This window comes from Pseudorca crassidens, chromosome 2, assembly GCF_039906515.1.
Source record: "Pseudorca crassidens isolate mPseCra1 chromosome 2, mPseCra1.hap1, whole genome shotgun sequence".
Classification (NCBI taxonomy): domain Eukaryota; kingdom Metazoa; phylum Chordata; class Mammalia; order Artiodactyla; family Delphinidae; genus Pseudorca; species Pseudorca crassidens.
In genome coordinates this window covers 8,064,450-8,083,538 of record NC_090297.1, presented here as the reverse complement: position 1 = coordinate 8,083,538, position 19,089 = coordinate 8,064,450, and the positions used below count along the sequence as shown (strand labels likewise).

General features: G+C 42.1%; 1 protein-coding gene across 5 annotated transcripts in view; it reads right to left on the bottom strand.

The window, feature by feature from the left end:
* Positions 1-19,089, bottom strand: part of PEX14 (peroxisomal biogenesis factor 14) — a 137,331-nt gene that overhangs the window by 25,201 nt on the left and 93,041 nt on the right. For 3 of the 5 annotated variants that reach the window (XM_067720038.1, XM_067720056.1, XM_067720047.1), the window contains one exon: positions 2,565-2,693. The exons of the other annotated variants lie outside the window; for them this stretch is intronic. In XM_067720038.1, coding sequence (XP_067576139.1) covers positions 2,565-2,693 — 129 coding nt within the window. The remainder of the gene's footprint in view (positions 1-2,564; positions 2,694-19,089) is intronic. 5 annotated transcript variants of the gene reach the window in all.

Genomic DNA, 19,089 nt, shown 5'->3' with positions numbered 1-19,089 from the left:
TTGGGGCTGAGCCCAGAAAATCCCATTTTCTAGGCTTGGGCTCAGAGATGGAATGTCCTTAAAAAGCCAAGAAATGGGAAGGAAAGGGCTGCCCGAGCTCCAGATGTAAAATCTGCAGGAACACACATCAATGGAGGCCATAAATCCCTCCCAGGACGCAGACAATGCCTCGGTGATAAGCATGCAGATTGCACACCTAGTTCAGAAACTCCCCTGAGTTTGCTTGTAATTAAGGGGGTTAGAAAGGTAAAAAAAAATATATAAACCCAATTAATCATTTAAATACTTAAAGTCAGATTTTTTCCTCACTCCAGGATTAGTATATTTCATAACGCCAGAAGCAGACAGCCCTGGTTTTTACTGGGGTTCATTTTAGAGCATGTTTAAACTAGTCAGATTGAGTGATGCTTCCAGCAACTAATCGCATGTCAAATAAAAGATATTTTATGTAATAAATTACCGCTACAAGTAATTCAAATGTCATTTATCAGTTTTATTATCAGTCAGGCAAAGTCTTGTTTCTCTATATTAATCAAAATCAAGCTTTTTTTTTTTTTTTGGAGTAGTTTTGACACCTCTTGGCAAAAGTACAGAAGTGAAGAGGTACAGTCAACCCCAAGCTGAGAGGAGCGGGGTAACGGTACAAGAAGAATGAAGCTCGAGGGTGACAACTAAAAAACTCCAGGTATTTAAAATTACCATTACCATTGTTTTTATACTAGCGTCAAAGCAGGAAGGAGTCTGTCTCTAAGAAGATGTATTTTATTTTTAGGGCTGGGAGACTCTTAAAAATACTCCTACCTAAATACCTAAACGTGTAATGCTTCTTCTCAGAGAGATCTGGGCAGGAGAGTGATTTAAATGACTGACTCGCCCCTCCCAGACCCATTCTTTTGCCTCTTCAGAAAGACTAGCAGTTTAACCCTTAGTGCCCACTGAAAGCAGGCAAACGCATGATGCTTTAGGCCAACTCTGTGACCAACAGAACAATTTGTTCTGAGCAAGGAGTTTCCAAGTAGCGGAGAGACCTGTTTGGTATTAAGCCATGGAGGAAACAGCTGGAATAGAACAGATGTGCATTTTAGAAAATTCTGCACCCCAGCTGCCACTGCCCGTCCTCAACAAATCCCATCAAACCCTGGGCCCAAGGACACACCTGAAGAAAAAGTGTGGAGACTTAGCCTTTGGTTTAAAAGAAACACAGAGACTATGTTTAGTGACCCAAAGCAACACAATGGATAGAAAAGAACGTCAGCCAGGACTGAGAATGAGTCCCAGGCTGACAAATAGCTGCCACTGACTCAGCAGCCCCAGTATAAGGCTCATCACTGAGCACCGGTCTCAGAGGTCACACGACACCAGTGGTTTGTTAGACAAGGCGACCACGGATAGATCAGCTTGAGTTCGTGCTACCTGGCCTCACCCATTCAGCCTTTTCCAGAGAGCAAAAGAAAGGTGATATCTAAACGAGACCTGTGACACACAAAGCATATTCTAACCTACTGCCTGGCCCCCGCGCTGTCTGTACGGAAGACTGCACTTCCCTAGCTGTGGGAAGGACGGCGAAGTGGGGGCCGGAAGGCGGTTCCAGGCCACGTGGTGGGGATCAAAACAAGTCTGGCATTTTAAACTGCGCCTTTTAAAATCTGATATCTGACACTTTAAAATCATGTTTTGAAAAAAAGAAAACTTCCGAGATAGACCATTAAAATGAAGACAATTACAGAAAAGGCATTTTGAAAGACAGCAGATCCAAGGCTGAAGTCTTATGTTAAACACACAAAACAGCAATTTTCCATTGCTTTGGAGTCAATTTTAACCTTTTTAGGTTTTTCATAAGTGACTTAAGGAAGGAGTTCTGCCTATATTTTGGAAGTGTACATTTATTACTAGCTTAAAGAAGCTTTATTGCTAAAAGTAGCTTTCATTTAAAAACAACAAAAACCTCTCACGGGTCATGTTCTCATGTAATAATTAAAAGCTGCATTCAAAAAGGACCTTCACATTTAATGTGAAATTCTCTAACAGATTGCCACTACATAAATATACATGGTATAGCCAGGACAAGGAAGGAAGGAAGGAAGAAAAGGAGGGTGGGGTGAGGAAGGCTAGCCTAAATCTACTAATATTAACTTTAACAGATAAAACTAGGAGACAAGTTATTTCAGTGACCAAACAAGAATGCACCCATAAATCAGATGTTTATGTTCTTATTAGTGAAACAGTAACATGCAAAAAGCATTGATATAAGAAAACGGAAACTGAACCAATAAATACTTTTACAGATTCCTGCTTGAAACCAAAATCCTTGAAACAAGACAATAAACTCATTTATTCTGGTACCTTGAGTCTTAAAACCTCTGTCACATACTTAAAAGTTCGTCTAGAAGAGGATTTGGGTGTGTCACAGTCTTTTGGAAAAACCCAAGAGCCATCTCCTACTCCCAGTCCCCCACCCCCACCCCGCCACGCCTGCTGACTCTGGGAGACGTGAAGCGCTGCCCTTTGGCCAGAGTCCTGAATCCCAGTCAAGGTTAAAGCCAGAGTTTGAGCAGGTGACTTACTATATGGCTGCGAAATGAGGTGAGGGGGCTGGACAGGAACCACCTGTGTGGCTGGCCCCAAGGACGCAGGCTCATCGGCAGCCGTGCCCGACTGCTGGAAAGCCAAATCAATCTCTTCATCTGTCAGCCCTGGGGAAGAAGAGGACATAATTGCAGGTGAGTACCTTTTGCCACTGTCCATGGCTGCAACGAAATCATTTGAGAGAAGACCTTAGAGTCACAGGATGCCTAGCATCCTAGTAAGTTGCTTCCCCGATTTCGGATACTCTGGAACCTCACTCAGCTGCAATTTAACCTTAAGCGACAGAATATTAGCCTCAACACTGCTTCCAAATGTGGCTCATTCAATTTCCTTAATTTATCCTTGAGTTTATTGCTGCTTTTGAAGTCTCTCAGTACTGCAATTCTCCATTCTTCCCCGAAAACAGATACCATCAAACTGCAAATGTGGCTCATTTTAATCCGTAATGGTGTTAAAAAAAAAAAAAAAAAGGGGAAAAAACTAACAATAATGCATGAAAACAGACAGGGAAACAAAAAACTAATTATTGGGTGAGACGACTAATTAGTCTAGATCGTTTCTGAAGACGGGAATAATTTGCTTTATTTTATGACAAATGCAGAAATAAAAAGAAAAATCAGGACTGACTGTGATTAGTATGAATGGGATATAGAATGTAAAGAAGAAAATAAAACAAGAAAACAGATCAAAACAAGGCCAGGCCCAAACTTTCAGATGATTATTACTCTAGACTATCACAAGCTGCCTATATCGCCTTTGGCTAGTTTTTCTTTTTCCTTTTTTTAAAAAAATCCTCCCAACACTCTAAACCACAGTGCACTTGGGACATCAGGAAATTGCAGGGCGCCATCTGCAGTGGCTATGACATGTGGAGAGGCTTTGCCCAAGGAGGAATAAAAGGCAAGTGAAAAACCCAGGAAGACATTTCCAGTGGGCGCACAGCTGGAATATTTCAACAGGTCGGAGGCAGACCAGGGACGCCGGCTCTGGGGGAAGAGGACGAGGGCACTGACCAATCCAAAGCATCTGCACGAGGAGTGGCGCACAGGTGTGAGAGAGACTTCCCCACAGGGTAGCTCTGTGTCGCAGGGGAAGCAGCCGTGTGCACGGAAATGCTCCAAGTGCTGCGACTGGGAGAAGCAGGTGGGAGGTCACTGCTAGTCTTTGCAAAAGAGCACTCTGGCCGGCCCGAGCTGTTCTGGGAATCCCGACATTCAGTCCAGCCACAACACAGAACTTTTAAACTAGAGCCGAGAGCTCGTCCACATCGGGCCGGCAGCTCTCCATCGGAGGTCCGCAGCATGGTCTATCTGTCCCTGGGGGAGGTGAAGTACAAGGAGGCTCTGAGGGTCAACATCTCCCGAAGCATGGTGCCTCGAGCTCTGTGCCAAGGGGCTAGCCGGCAGAGCCCATTAATGCTCTAAGCACAGCGCTGCCCCACACTACGCTGGCATGTGAGTTGGCTGCAGCCGCCCCTCAAACTCTTCATGCCCCACCACAAGTGGTCAAGGGAGAATTCCTGAACTATTCTAAATGGCCCCGGACCCTCTCTTCTCTCTGCACCGAGCACTTGAGGTCCCTCCCCACTTAACACGGCATCCCTTTCCCTCTTTGCCCTCAGCACATGACAGAGCCCGCCAGTGGTGGGCAAGGCCACACCTCCGTGGAGTCTCAGTGCTGCTGGGTCGCCCGAGCAAGCGCACCATCCTCTCAACAGACTGACGGGGCAGAGGAGAGGCTGGCAGGGGGCAAAGAGGATCATTTACTGGCGCTTGGCACCTTCAAATACAAGAGCTGAATTTGAATACGTGGGGCTAGCCAGGGGATGTTCCTCCTCCCTAAGCCCCCAGCTTGCTGCAAAAGGACCGCTTTACTGTGATGTCACCTCCCAAGGACAGGGGCAGGAGAGACAGACGAGCCGGGCAAACACAGAGAACACACTTCACTGAGCGAGCGCCTCCCAGGCTCCAGCCCGGGTACTGACTGCCAGTCACTCCTCGGTAGAAAGGGGAACCCCTTTCAGAGTTCTAGTAGGAAAGACACGGTTTTAACCAGTCATAATCAGCCATGAAAGAAGACAGTGGCACATGCGGCATCAGCACGAGCTACTGGTCACTGGTACACAATGGGACTTCATAAAGCTGGTGGTTCGTGTGCCTTGTCAGCCACTGGCTGCAAATGAGGATAATTTTCCCAAAAGGAGCATTCGGTTGCATTCTCATTTTCCCTTTTGGCTCTTTCAAATATAAACAAGTACCATAATGTTTAACGCTGGGGAAATATACAGCAAGTTACAGGCTGTGCTGCAGCCCTGAGAGCTGGAGCTGGTTAAAGGGACAGGACTCCCTGACCACTGTCCTGCCCTCTGGCCCTGAGCTTTTACGAAGCCTATTTTCCTAATAAAACATATCCCTTGCATTATTGCAGCCAAGCCCACTAGTGAAGCCCCGGTTTAAAGGGCATCAGCACTTCCTTCCAAGCTCTTGTTTTATACAGACCTTATCATTTGATGCTCTAAATTTACATTGGCTGGAATTCTGATATCCCTAGTTCTCTGGAGAGTCAGAATTTTGATTTAGTTACAGAAAATGAATCACTTTTCTTCTTTTTTAAAAAAATAAGCATTTTAACGATCTCACTGAATAAGATAATTTCAGAGCTGGGCCATTATCCTAGCCATTGCCCTTATTTAACAGATTAAAAAACAAAAAAACAAAACATTGAGGGCTAAGAAGGGTGAAAACTATGTCTCAAATCATACTAGTAAAAGCCTGGTGATGCCAGATGAAACCCCAGCCCGGTGACTTCCCACTACAGCGCAGAGTTACAACACATCAAAATGATGCCTAAAGTCTTCAATCTTGTTAAAGAAAATATGAGGACTAATTTGTCTTCCCCCAGCCCCGCCCCCACCGGCACCCCATCCATAGGAAGAACCAGTGAATGCTGTTTTGGGGCTATCCCAAAACAACACAGGAACCTAACACCTGGGTCCTATTTGCAAATGACACCTGGACAACTTTTTGAACACTACCAGAGTGACAAGATAGAGCGACCTCATCTCCTTCTAATATTCTAATCAAATAAATCCAAAGGCCTCTCACAGACTGGTGCCTACGCTTCCCTTAGTGGCCTTTTCCTCTGGAGTGTCCCCAGCTTTGGGAAGATTGACTCTGCAAGACTCAAGTGATTCATCTGGGACTCACAGAGCCTGAGGTGGGGAGGAGTGTCATTCCTTTCAGGTATCTACCACTCACCAGCTCCTGGCGCTGAAAGGACCCTGCCTTTAGGGATGGGGTACTGCCTTAGGGCCCACACATAAGACAGCCAGGTTCTCACCCACCCCCACTGAGATAAACAGTGGAGAACTTCGATTGAGACCTTGCAGAATCCAAAAGGTTAAAAGGAATAATAAAGGAAACTGCCGATTGTAAGTGAATTATATTTGGCTCTGAAAGCTGAGGCACAGGCTATATTGTAAAAGGCAGCTCTTTGCGTTGTTTACCATCACCCTGACTAATGCAGACCTTTTTTTTGTTTTTGTTTTAAATAATCTCATGCAAATTAGACACACATACTTCCTTCCAGTTGATTGCTATCTGCAATCTAACCGCAGAGGGACTGAGCAAGGGCTGAGCAGAGGAGAGACAGGAGGAAAGGGTGTCAAGCTGTCCTGTGGCAGGCAAACCTCCTCCCCTCCCATCCCTGACTCACATGTCCTTTAGCTGCTGCCTTTGGAAGAATGAGCCAATTTTAATAAAGCCTAAAATTTTCTTTTAGCACTAGCACTTTGCATTTAGATGTTCTCTCAGTAACTTCACCTCTGCTACTTGGTGATTCCAGGAGCTACCAGCCCCTCCCCCAGCCTGTGACACTGACAATTAAACTATGTTATTGATAGAGAGCAAAACTAAGGAAGTCCTGCTCGGTTATTCCATCCACTCACTAGCTTTACTCAAGAGGAGGAGAAACGGAAGAGGGGACTTGTCTGAGGTGAGCAGATGGAGCAGGACGCCTGCCTCTATCATTTCACCTTTAAGACCACAGCTGCCTGATCTGCAAAGCTGCGCTCAATTCAAAGCGAGCCGTGCAGACGAAGACCCGGAGCCAGGACGGACTGCTAGTTCCCTCGGTTCTCTGGAATCTACTTCTCCAAACAGCTCCCTTTCCCAGGAGACTGCCCCTGTGTAGATGCTGGGCCAAGGGCTTCTCTTCCATCACTTTCTCCAGGGTGGGATTCTTTTAAAAGAACAGAAACAAGAGAGCTACATTCTATTGATTAATAAAGCCCCGTGTTACTGCTGCAGCAGCTGAAGTCAACGGCCTCCGGGCTGCCACACCTGCTTATTTTTATCCTTCAGAAGATAAACAAAATTGTTTAAAGATTCCTATTAAAATGCAAACAGAACCAAACCAGTTGACTGTGTAAGCTGCAGCCAACTGGCTCACAGTGCCACTGGGTCCTTTCCCACCACTCAGCTCAGACAAACCGGGCACCGGGGAGGGCTGATTTTTTTCTGTGGGACTGGCGGTTCAAGAGCTTCTCAGAATAAGGAGCCTCAACTCTCTCCCCAGTGACCGCTGGGCACTGCCCCAGGGCCTGGCTCCATGCAGGGGGAGAAGAAAGAGAGATGACAGCAGACAGCAGTGTTCTCTGTATCCCTCAGGTCAAACAACCACCAGGACAGCAGGGTTAGGAATAGTTTGGATATAAGCAAGGTGATGAACGCCTGACAGCACCTTCCGGCCCAGTCCGAGTATTATAATAAAAATGTGGAGTCTGATGGGGACTAGGGAACAGGGCCAGAGGGCCAGTGGCAACGGGCAGCAGTTATGGGCTGGCCACTCGGCCATCTTCCTCCCCCGCCCCGTCGCAGTCCCTCTATTTACAGGACTTGGGAGATTCATCTGGGACGCAGGGAGACTGAGCACGGGTCATCTCTCTCGGAACACAGCTAGTTATCTACCCAGGCACTCTGGGAGGAGATGAGGCAGAGAAGACAGCTGGCTAAAAATACTCCCCAAATTAAAAGAAAAATCAACTCTCTCAGAAAAGGTTAGGGGAGGAGAAAGGGAAAAAGTATTTTTATTTTATTTTATTAACATTTTGTTGGAACAGTGGAGTACAATAAGGACTCTCAGAGCCTCTAAAAGTCATTGGATGACCTGTAGACCCCTATTTCCCAGTGCCTTGTATAAAATTGAATTTTTTAAACATAAATTACACGTAATGACGACACTGTAAAAACTAACAGTAATGGAAAGCTGTGCTGTATTTCATTAGCCTGTATTATTCCGTGCCACCTGATCCAGCCGGGCCTTGTTTATGAGTTAGTGTGTTAGCAGATGCCGATGGAAGCATTTGCTTCGACCTTGCTCTTCTCATTGGGGCATGAAATTACGACGGCAGCACCTTGATATTACAGCCATAAATACAGTAAACTGCAAATTTAAGCCAACGGCTCCTATTGTCTCTGAACATAAAGCTGATCGGTATTTATTTAAAAGGAGAACAAAAAAAATATTATATATCACCTTGTTTATGAGGCCTCCCCCACCCACTTTCTTATCCCCTCCCCCCAGCCCCCCAACCTAATTCACTTGGTTAAAATATTAAGCAAATAAGCCAAATGCTTTCTTCTCTGCTGACTGACTATTCCCAAGCAGCAAAAACAGTTTTTGAGAAAACTAGTTCCAAATATCATCGCCCTGAATGGGTTTTTATAAAAATTGATCTGATGGTGGGGCCCGGTTCCCACCATCTTGATGTTGATACGTAAATTCAAGAACAAGACTTGACACTCTCCCCTCTCCTTAAATAAGGAAGCTCAAACAACAGGAGAAAAAGTTGCTGATGATGCCCTGAAACAGAATGTCCTCTCAGTATCCTTCTAAAAATCGTTAGACAGAAATGCTATTTCAAAAAGCAGCGGGGACTTCCCTGGTGGCACAGTGGTTAAGAGTCCGCCTGCCAATGCAGGGGACACGGGTTCGAGCCCTGGTCTGGGAAGATCCCGCATGCCGCGGAGCAACTAAGCCCATCCTCACAACTGCTGAAGCCCATGCTCCGCAACAAGAGAAGCCACCGCAATGAGAAGCCTGCACACGGCAACGAAGCGTAGACCCCCGCTGGCCGCAACTAGAGAGAGCCCGCGTGCAGCAACGAAGACCCAACGCAGCCAATAAATAAATAATTTTAAAAAGGCAGCAAAACACTGCCTCTTGCCACCTAAGGAAAGAAAGATATCTAATCAAGAATATAATTCTCATCTCAACACAGAGAGCCGGGAACCTCTCATTAAAACTTGCACCAATCCCTCCTTATCCCAGGGGACCATAAAGACATTATATCCTTTAAATACATTAAATGTGCAAGAAAAATAAACACAAAGACAAAAGGACACTGGATATCACCCAGCCACGTGGAGTATAAATCACCGAGTAAAAAGCCAGCGCAAAATGTACTGCACTGCTAGCTCAGAGACTGAGCAACCAGCCAGGCTTGGTCCACCATCAGTCTAAAAGAGAAGGCAGCTCTGCTTTCCTAATGTCAGTGGGAGAGGATCTCTGTGCCGCTCAGAGAGGCAGAAGAGAGATGTAAACTCTCAGCCAAGTCCAAGTTCGCAGGTTTCAAAGGGTTAGTGGTGAAAATGGCAGAATATGAGCAGGCAAGCTCCGCAGCCACTACCAGTGAAGCGTGCAGAAGGACGATTTTAGCAGAGAACTAAATGCAAGTTCTAGGGAGCAGTTTTATTCCAAATCAGACAGGATGGGGTCACAGAAGCCAGGGCCCAGTACTATCAATGACATGGCCAAATCAACCAAGATCAAAAGTTTTTGCACATTTACTTCTAATACGTTACTCTACAAGGTAGACGGACTCCCTTGGAGCCCTAAATTATTTCAGCCACACTCATTCAGCTTAGCTCCTTCCGCATAAGGAGGAAACTTCCCTATAAAATTTATTGAGCTTCTCTGGGGAATAGTATAACTGGTGAACAAGACAGAAGTGAGCTGCCCCTCTGTGTAACACAAATTGAGATCTGTCATGTGAAAGACTGGGAGGGTTTCCAATCAGCATCTGTGATGTCTATTTTTACATCTATAGTCTAAAGGTCTTTTTTTTTTTTCTTTTAATCCCTCTCTGCTAAATTAAAAACAAAAACAAAGAGGAGTTGCTCCTCATATTTGATCATCAATTCCAAGGCACGACAAACATTGCTGCCGGCTGTCCCGGACAGCAGCGTCTAACCCTACAGGGTCCTTGGCAACAGGCGGGGAAGTCAGCCCTTCCCACAGTGCAGTGAACAAGCCCTAGGGAAAGGAACGTGTCTTAAAGACTGAGGAGCAGGATAATCAGGAATCACTGCTACTTGAATGCCAAAGGCCAGGAAAGCCAAACGTATGGTTGTACATATGTGGGAAAGCCAAGTAAATATATACCTTTAACTATACTTGAAACTTGCTCCTTTTAGAAGAGGCAGTGAAGTTTTTTTAAAGAAAAAGAAAAATTCACCTTTGACAACCAAAGTAATTCAGATCTGAAAGAAAAGTTGAAGCTCATCTAGTCTATCTCCTGTTCTTTTTGTTTTCCTTTCCTTCTGTTTTACAGATCAAGATAAGAGAACATGGAGAGGGGCAGTGACTTTACTCACAGCCATGGTGAGCCCAGGGGCAGAACCAGACTCCCAACACAGCGCTCTTTTTACTGCTCTGGAGGGATCACGAGAGGGTGGCCTGACACGCCTGCTCCCCACTCTGCTATCTGACACAGCACATTTTAAATAAGCAAACTCTTAGAACCAACAACCTCAAAGACAAGGAAAAACGAAAAGGACATATGGAACATGGGGAAAACTAGGTGAAGGGTACATGGGACCTCTGTGTTAAATAAAAGAATCTATGTATGCACAAACACATCTATGTAGTTGTGTGTACATGCATAAAATAAAGACAGACAAGAAACAGGTAATGCTGGTCCCAGATGGAGAGGAGACTGGTAGCTGGGGACACAGAGTGAAGGCAGACTTTTCACTGTATATTCTTAGGAACTGTGTCCCATGTGAACATATTTCTGATTCAAAAGAATAAATTAATTTTTAAGAACAAAGAAAATAAGTGGAGGGAGAAAAAAAACCTTAATCGTGAACAAAATCACTTAGAATGGTTATCCCCATTTTCTGGAAGAGAAAAACCAAGACAGAAATAGGTGCAGAGATGTACCCAGGAGCTGGGATTAGAATGACATCCGCAGTATCTAATTTCTTGCTTAACCCACTGTGGCTGTACCACCAGCAGCCAAGTACAAGGTGGCTTTTTTTTTTTTAATTGTGTTTTTAAAAGGCAGGCATCTGTTCTATTTTGACACATCCTGGCTGCCCAAATGTTTCTTTCAGCTCTAAATATTTGCTTCACCAATGGAAATGTTTCCATCACTGCAACAAAACAAACATTTGCTTTGGGATGGTAGGGACAGCCATACGCCGTTTCATATGTTACTTGAAACAGCCTGATTTGGGAAACAACCCTACTGTAGGATGCAAACCTAGGTGGAGATTTTTGTTCTTTAAAGAAAACCCCATCACAAGAGTTCCATGCACCAAGGTACACTCTTTGTCACTTAGCTGAATGCTACAAAAGTCCAATGTTCGTGTGGGGTTTTCTTTTACATCTTGAATCTTAAACATATGATCAGAAGGTTTGTTATTTGGCATTCAACTTACTTCTTGAAGTTTTAAATTACCGTGCAGCTATCAGGTTTTTTTTTAAAGTCCTCATATTAATCTGATATGAACACATTAAAACATGTTATGTTCTAATAGGTCAATACATTATTTTGTCACCGCCTATTTGCGTAGCTCCAATGAATCTGGTATTGGTTGCTATTGTCAACATTATTAGTGTAGAGATAAATATTAAGTACTCAACCACATCTATAAATATTTGAGTGCTTATTTTGCTAGGCAATGTGAGAGAGCCAAGACCTCATCTTCCCGACCTGTTAAATGGCAGCTTCCCTCTTCCCCTCCAATTTCTCCCATTGGATGAGTACTTTGTCTATCTTCTAAGTACAATATAACACATGTAATATTATGATATGCAGACATATGATATATAAAACACAGAAATATCTATTGATAAAAATAGCACGTCAACTACAGAAAACATGGAAAATAAAAGAAAGCATAGAGAAAAGTTAAAAATCACTCATATTTCCACTCTCCAACCATAATAATAGCCAAAACTGACTAAGACCAAGTGTCAAAGAGTTTTAGGAGCTTTTCATTTTCTTTTCGCTGTGCCGTGCAGCTTGCAGGAACTTAGTTCTGCGACCAGGGATTGAACCCGGGCCACGACAGTGAAACCATCCTGAGTCCTAACCACGGGATAGGGAATTCCTGAGGAGCTTTTTACATTTTTAACTCTGAATCCCAACACTACCCTTTGCAGGGCCATGGAGATGCACAACTCCAGGCCCCACATCACTGTGTTTGTGGCATCGTGGACCCATGCAGCTCATAACCCAAGTGGCCACAAGTGGCAACAGTGCTTTATTCTCCCCACCTCGCAGATGGGGAAGCGAGGCGCAAGGACAGTAAAGCCACTCCCCGAAGGTCCTGGTGCCGAGGGCAGGGAGCAGGCTTCAGAGCCCAAGTTCTTCCTCACAACTCCACACAACTCCAGAGGAAACAGTCCAAATCTCTGTTTCAGTTGAAAGGAACACTGATATCCCTGACCTCTAGCATATCACTCACATGTATTGGTCAAGTTATTAAGACTGAATTTTTTTCAAATTAAAAATGATTTTTGAATGAGAATACCCAAAGCTGGCGAGGGTGCTGTGGAAGAGCAAACTGAGCAGTTTCTAGAAGACAATTCGGCACTCGATCTCAAGAGTATTTAAAAATGTTCAGACCCTTTGACGATTTTACTCCTAAGAAATAATAACATAACGTAGTGTAAGACTAATATACGAAGATGGCTTGTCACCATATTTTGAATAACAGCAAAAAATTTGAACAACGTAAATGTCCAAAGAGAAATGATTAGACAAATTATGACATATTTCAGTAATGTAATATTATTCAAATGCTCACAGTCATATGGACAATTTTTGATGGCATGGGAAAATGCTTTTGATACATTAAGACATAAAAAAGCAGGTGGTGTTATATTCCTAGCATGATCTCAATTATAATACATTTTTTAAAAAGCACAAAAGGAAGCAGTTTTGCATCATTTTTAACTTAATCTGAATTCAACTTATACACGTTCAGAAGGAAGGAGTGAAGGAAAAATGACACTATCAGCAGTGGAGAGGGGTCTACACTGTCATTCAACAAGTGCTGTGTCTTCAAGTAAGCATGAGACAGGAGGTCTGAATTTACTGTCCGCTCATCAGCTCATTCCCGCACACGCTGGCAGTCTGAGCACCCTGCTGCAGGGTGTTTTCTCCCCATACATCTTGGCACCCCTATGCAAAGCCAGCCATGTCATCTGGTGTCAAACCAAAGGTCTAGTTCACTGTGAAGGAAAATGTGGCTGCACTGGCCTTACTGAAAGGTAATACACCAGTCCCCTGCATCACATCTTTCTAAGGGATTTTGGACATTCTTTTAAAAATTAATATTTAATAGATATATTCCCATAGTACAATTCTGTATTCTAAAATGCAAAACAGTGAAAAGTTAAGTCTCCTTTCCACTCCTGTAACCAGGCCACCTAGTTATATCTTCCAGAGGCCACCACTGCTACTAGTTTCTTATATACCTTCTAAAGGTAGTCCATGAATATGAAAGTGCGTTCATATATTCATATATTTTATATATTATACATGCGTATGTATTTATGTGTATACATATATATTTCTAATACAAATAATAGCATGGTATAAATACTGCTCTACACCTTGCTATTTTTAATTACTATATCTTAGAGAGCATTCCATACTATTAGTATCTATAGAGCCCTCCCACTCTGTTTAACAGCTATAAGGTAAGGTATTCCATCATATGGATGTACCACAACTTAACTTGTCCCTTATTGTACTTTTACTGTTATAAACAAAGCCCCAATACAAGGCCTTGTATGTGCCATTTGCACATGTGCAAGTATGTTCCTGGAAGTAGACTCAGATAGGTGCCGTTTAAATTTTGATAAATATTGACAAACTGCCCTTCTTAGAGGTTATTTCCCCTTACATTCCCACCAGTGTGTGCGTGTCTGTTTCCTACAACTTTGCCTACGTGATCTTATCAAAGTTTTTTATCTTTGTCATTCTGAAAGGTAAAAAGATGGTCTCACTGTAGTTTTATTTTTTTCTCACTGTAGTTTTAAATAAACATTTCTTGGTGTTCTATAAACATACAGAAAAGCATGCAAACATTAAGTGTACAGCTTAATGAATTTTCACACAGTGAAACATCCATGTAACTACCACTCAGATCAAAACTAGAACACCTTCAGGTGCATTCCTCTTGTTCCCTCCCAGTGGCCACTTAACTTCTAATACCACAGGTCAAGTTGACTTATTTTGGAACTTTATATAAATAGAATAACACAGGAAGCAGTCTTTTACAAAGGGCTTCTTTCACTCAACATTATGCTTGAGAGATTCATCCATGCTGTTGCACACAACCATGGTTCTTTCACTCTAACTACTGTGTAGTATTCTTATATAGGATAAGAATGAACCACAATTTATCTGTTTCTAGTTTTGAACAATCTATATAATTACTGCTGCCATCAAGATCCTTATACATATATTTTAGAGGGGAACTGCTGGACCATATGGGGTATGCATACTTTAACAGATACTGCCAACAGTTCCAAAGTGGTTACACCAACTCACACTTAGACCAAGAGTACATCCAACACCAAAGCTCCCAGTTTTTTCAATTTTAGCCATTCTGGTGGGTGTAAAGTGTTATCTCATTCTGATTTTAATTTGCATTTCTCTGTTGACTAATGAGGTTGAACATCTTTTTTTTTTATATTTACTGTCTTTATTGGGTACAGTGTCATATATATATATATGTATAATATTCATATACAACTATATAAATATGGTATATTTACCTATATATAATATGGAAAGTTTGTTAACTGTATTGTTAGAATCTTGATTGTTTCGTCTGTTTGTACTACCAATTATTGAGGATGATGTTTTAAAACTTTCCATTATGATAGATTTGTCTAGTTCTCCATTCAGTCTGTCCATTTTTGCTTTGGGTATATTGAAACTACGTTACTAGGGACATACATACATAGAAACGTTAAATCTTCCTGGTGGTTGACCATTCTGAAATTTCTTTATTTCTCACTCCACGTTTAAGTCTATCTTGTCTGATATTAGTACCAGGTTACTTTTGGTTAATGTTTGCATGGTATCTTTCCCCATCATTTTACTTTTTTAATCCTTTGTTTTTTCATTAAAGGTGTGTTTGATGAATGGAGCTTAGTTGTTTGGGTTTTTTTTTTTAATTCAATCTTGACAAACTCTGCTTTTAATGGAATATTTAGTCTATTTACATTTAATGTAAATATTAAAATTTTAAAGTTTATATCTTTCATCTTACAATTCATTTTCCTTTTGACCCATTTAATGTCCTCTTTTCGTTCTTCTTGCCAACCTTTTAAAATTCAGTTTTTCCCTCTACTAGCTTGTAGTCGAGGTGGGTTTTGATGGATTTCTCCACCGTCAAGTTACTACCTTCCCTTCTGTAGTTGTTAGATAGCTTGGAGGCGGGAGATACTTGGCTATTTCTCTTCGAACTTTCACCCTCTAATTTTAGCACGTCAGTAGATGATCTTGTCTGCAGTGATAATTACTGTGGTATTTGATGGGGGACCCTCAATTTTTTTTTTTTTTTTTTTTGGTAACGAAATAAATCACTAAGTATATTTAATGTCAATAGCCACACACATTTAACATCTACTGGTACTTATTTTCACTACCTGTTAGATGTGTATATCCTCCCAAGATGTACATGGACTATTTCAGCAAGTCTACATTGCTACAATATGCTGTGGTAAGTTACCTGGATATGAGAAATGGGGTTTCAGCGAAGCTATAAATAGAAGAATAACAGACTCTGTGAATATCAAGACATTCTACTGTGGCTCACTATAATAGTTTTCTATCAATCTTCAATGAGACAATAGTATAAAGCACTTTGTAAATTTTCAAGTGATTTAATATGTAAACTACAATTTGGTTATAGAATATAATTCAAAGTATACATGATTTTTCAAATTTAAAATATTGTTGTTTCTTTGCCACATGGCTCAATGTGTTATGAATGAAAAGAACATTTTTCATCTGATAGGGACCCTCAATTTTTAAAAGTAAAAGGGGTCCTGAGACTAAGATGTGTAAGAAGCAGTGCCCTAGATATCACCGTACATCCTTGACTTACTGAAGTTCCATATAAATGAGAAATTTACCACTTCATCAACAATTCTAATACTCAGAACACTTTCACTCCCTCCTACCACCTTTTGTGCTATTGCTATACATTTCAATCATACATGTATTTTAAACATTATTTTACACAGCCCATATTCATTTCATTTTGCCCTTTCACCAGCCTATATTAATTTCTCTTTGCCCTTCCTATATTTGTGTCTTCATGTAGGATCATTTTCTTTCTGACTGAAAATTCCATTAGTATTTCTTTCAGTGCAGGTGTGCTGGCAATGAATTCTCAGTTTTGTTTATCTAGAAATGTATCCTTCACTTTTGAAAAGTGTTCTATTATGAAATAATTTCAGACTTAGAGAAAAAGTGCAAGAATGGTAGAAAGAACTCTCATATCTTTCACCCAGATTCTTCAAATCTTAAATTTATCACTTTGTACTATAATTCTCTATAAATCTGTCTATATAATTATTTTCCCTGAACCGTCTGAGACTAAGTTACAGACATGATGCCCCCTTTCCCCTAAATATTTCAGTATTCCTTTCCTGATTTGGGGGGGGGGAGTACATGCTCGTACATAATCACAGTATAATTATCAAAATCAGGGAGTTAATATTGTCAAATTTATACCTGTAACTCAGATCTCTCCTCATACTAATGCATGTGTCCACCTGATACCTCCACCTGGATGTCTAGTAGCGATCTCAAGGTTAGTATGTCTAACACTGAGCTCCTAATCTTGCTCCACTAAACTGCACCATTCCTAGTTAATGGTAACTCCATCCTTCTAGTCACAACACCAAAAACCTTGGAGTTATCCTTAACTTCTGCTTCTCTTTCAGGCTCCGGATCTAACAAATCAGGATATTCCGTTGATTTACTTCCAAATAACAACCAGGGATCTGAGGACTTCTCCCAGCTTCGACCCCGGCTCTACAACTGTCCATTCTTAACACGGGCATCCAGGGTGATCCTGTTAAAGCTTAAATCAGATTATATCACTCTTCTGCTTAAAACCTTCTGATGATTTCTCATTTTACTAAAAGTAAAACTGAAGTTCTCACATGGATCAATACTCACTTCCTGTCAACGCTGTGACCTTACCTCTCACCACGACCCACCCACCTTGTCTACACACAAGCCTCCTTTCTGTTCCTAGAATTTGTCAGACACGCTCCTTCCTTAGGCTTTTGCACAAATGGTTCCCTTTTCCCAGAACTCTTTCTCCCCAGAAATCTGCATGGCTTGCTTCCTCATTTTCCTCAAGTTTTTACTCACGTTTCATTTTAGCAGGGCCTTTCCAGAGCGCTCCATTTAAAACTGCAACCGTCCAAGAACTCGCTATTGCTCTTCCTCCTCTTAGATTCGACTTCCCTTTTGTTGTTGTTTGCTAAATGTTTATTTCTTTCTTTGGCTGTGCCGGGTCTTAGTTGCGGCATGCGGGATCTTTAGCTGTGGCATGTGGGATCTAGCTCCCTGACCAGGGATCAAACCCAGGCCCCCTAAATTGGGAGCGTGGAGTCTTAACCACTGGACCAATAGGGAAGTTCCTCGATTTACCTTTTATTCTACTTATTGCTGTCTCTCTTCTTCCCTGACATTACAATGTAAGCTCAATGCAGACAGGGATTTGAGGTGATTTTATGCACTGCTATATTCCCAGTACCTAGAACAGTGCTCGGGTTCTATTGGTACTTAGCAGATGTTCAATAAAACTATGTAGAAAGAGTAAATAAATAGAAACCTGATATCCAAAACACATAAAAGTAATGCTGCTAAGGTTTTGGGAGAGCCAGGTAGAGCATGGAGAAAACCCAGAGTCCCACCTTCTTGATCCCCTCTTTGCCCCTGAAGCATCTCTTTAGAACCTCCAAGGAGCCCCAGAAACCAGCGTACAAACTGTTGCCATATATTCACCCTGTGCTAAGGCACACTATTTTGTTCTTCAGCCCATGACATGCTTTGCACTCTCCAGTCTTCTGCCCCTGGGGCTCCACCCACTGCAGTAGCTTTCTCCCAGGGCTTCTCGGAGCTTGTCAGTTGTTCTGGGTTATCTCTTCCACCACCAGAGCTTTCTCTGATCACCCCAGCCAGAAGCATTTTTCTACAGTGATTACTATCTATATAATATTTCTCTGGTTGTCAAACACAGATGGCTTTCTAACCTTTCTTTTGTCTCATACAGTTTTCTAATGTTGCTGAACTTCACTGTCTGCCTTATTCATTGCAGTTTCCCCTGAAGCCTAAAACACTGACTGACTTGAAATGGGTACGAACTGAGTATCTGTTCATTGTGTAAGTGTAAATAAAGCATATTTGTTTTTAGCAGACTGCACATTTTTAGTAACTCTAAAGAGGTACTTGTAACAATTGGTGACAACCCTTTCTTTCTTTCTTTTGAAAAAGACTTATTTATAATAAAACTCATTATCACTTTTACCATTAACATTTAACATTATTTCTGAAGTTCTATCCCATGCAATAAGGCAGGACATAAAATTGAAATGTCTAAGAACTAGAAAGAAGGTCACAAAATAATCAACTGTAGACAATATGACTATATATCTAGAAAAATCAATCAAAACCATAAGAAGGTTTAATGAGATGGCTAGATACATATTTTTTAAAATTCAGAGATTGGTTAAAGATGGAGGAGCAGAAGGACATGCTCGCACTCCTTCTTGCGAGAGCACCAGAATCACAACTAAATGCTGAACAATCATCGACAGGAAGACACCGGAACTCACTAAAAAAGATACCCCACATCCGAAGACAAAGATGAAACCACAGTGAGATGGTAGGAGGGGCGCAATCACAATAAAATCAAATCCCATAACTGCTGGGTGGGTGACTCACAAACTGGAGAACACTTATACCACAGAAGTCCACCCGCTGGAGTGAAGGTGCTGAGAGCCCCACGTCAGGCTTCCCAACCTGAGGGGTCTGGCAACAGGAGGAGGAACTCCCAGAGAATCAGACTTTGAAGGCTAGCGGGATTTGACTGCAGGACTTCGACAGGACTGGGGGAAAAAGAGACTCCGTTCTTGGAGGGCACACACAAAGTAGCGTGTGCATCAGGACCC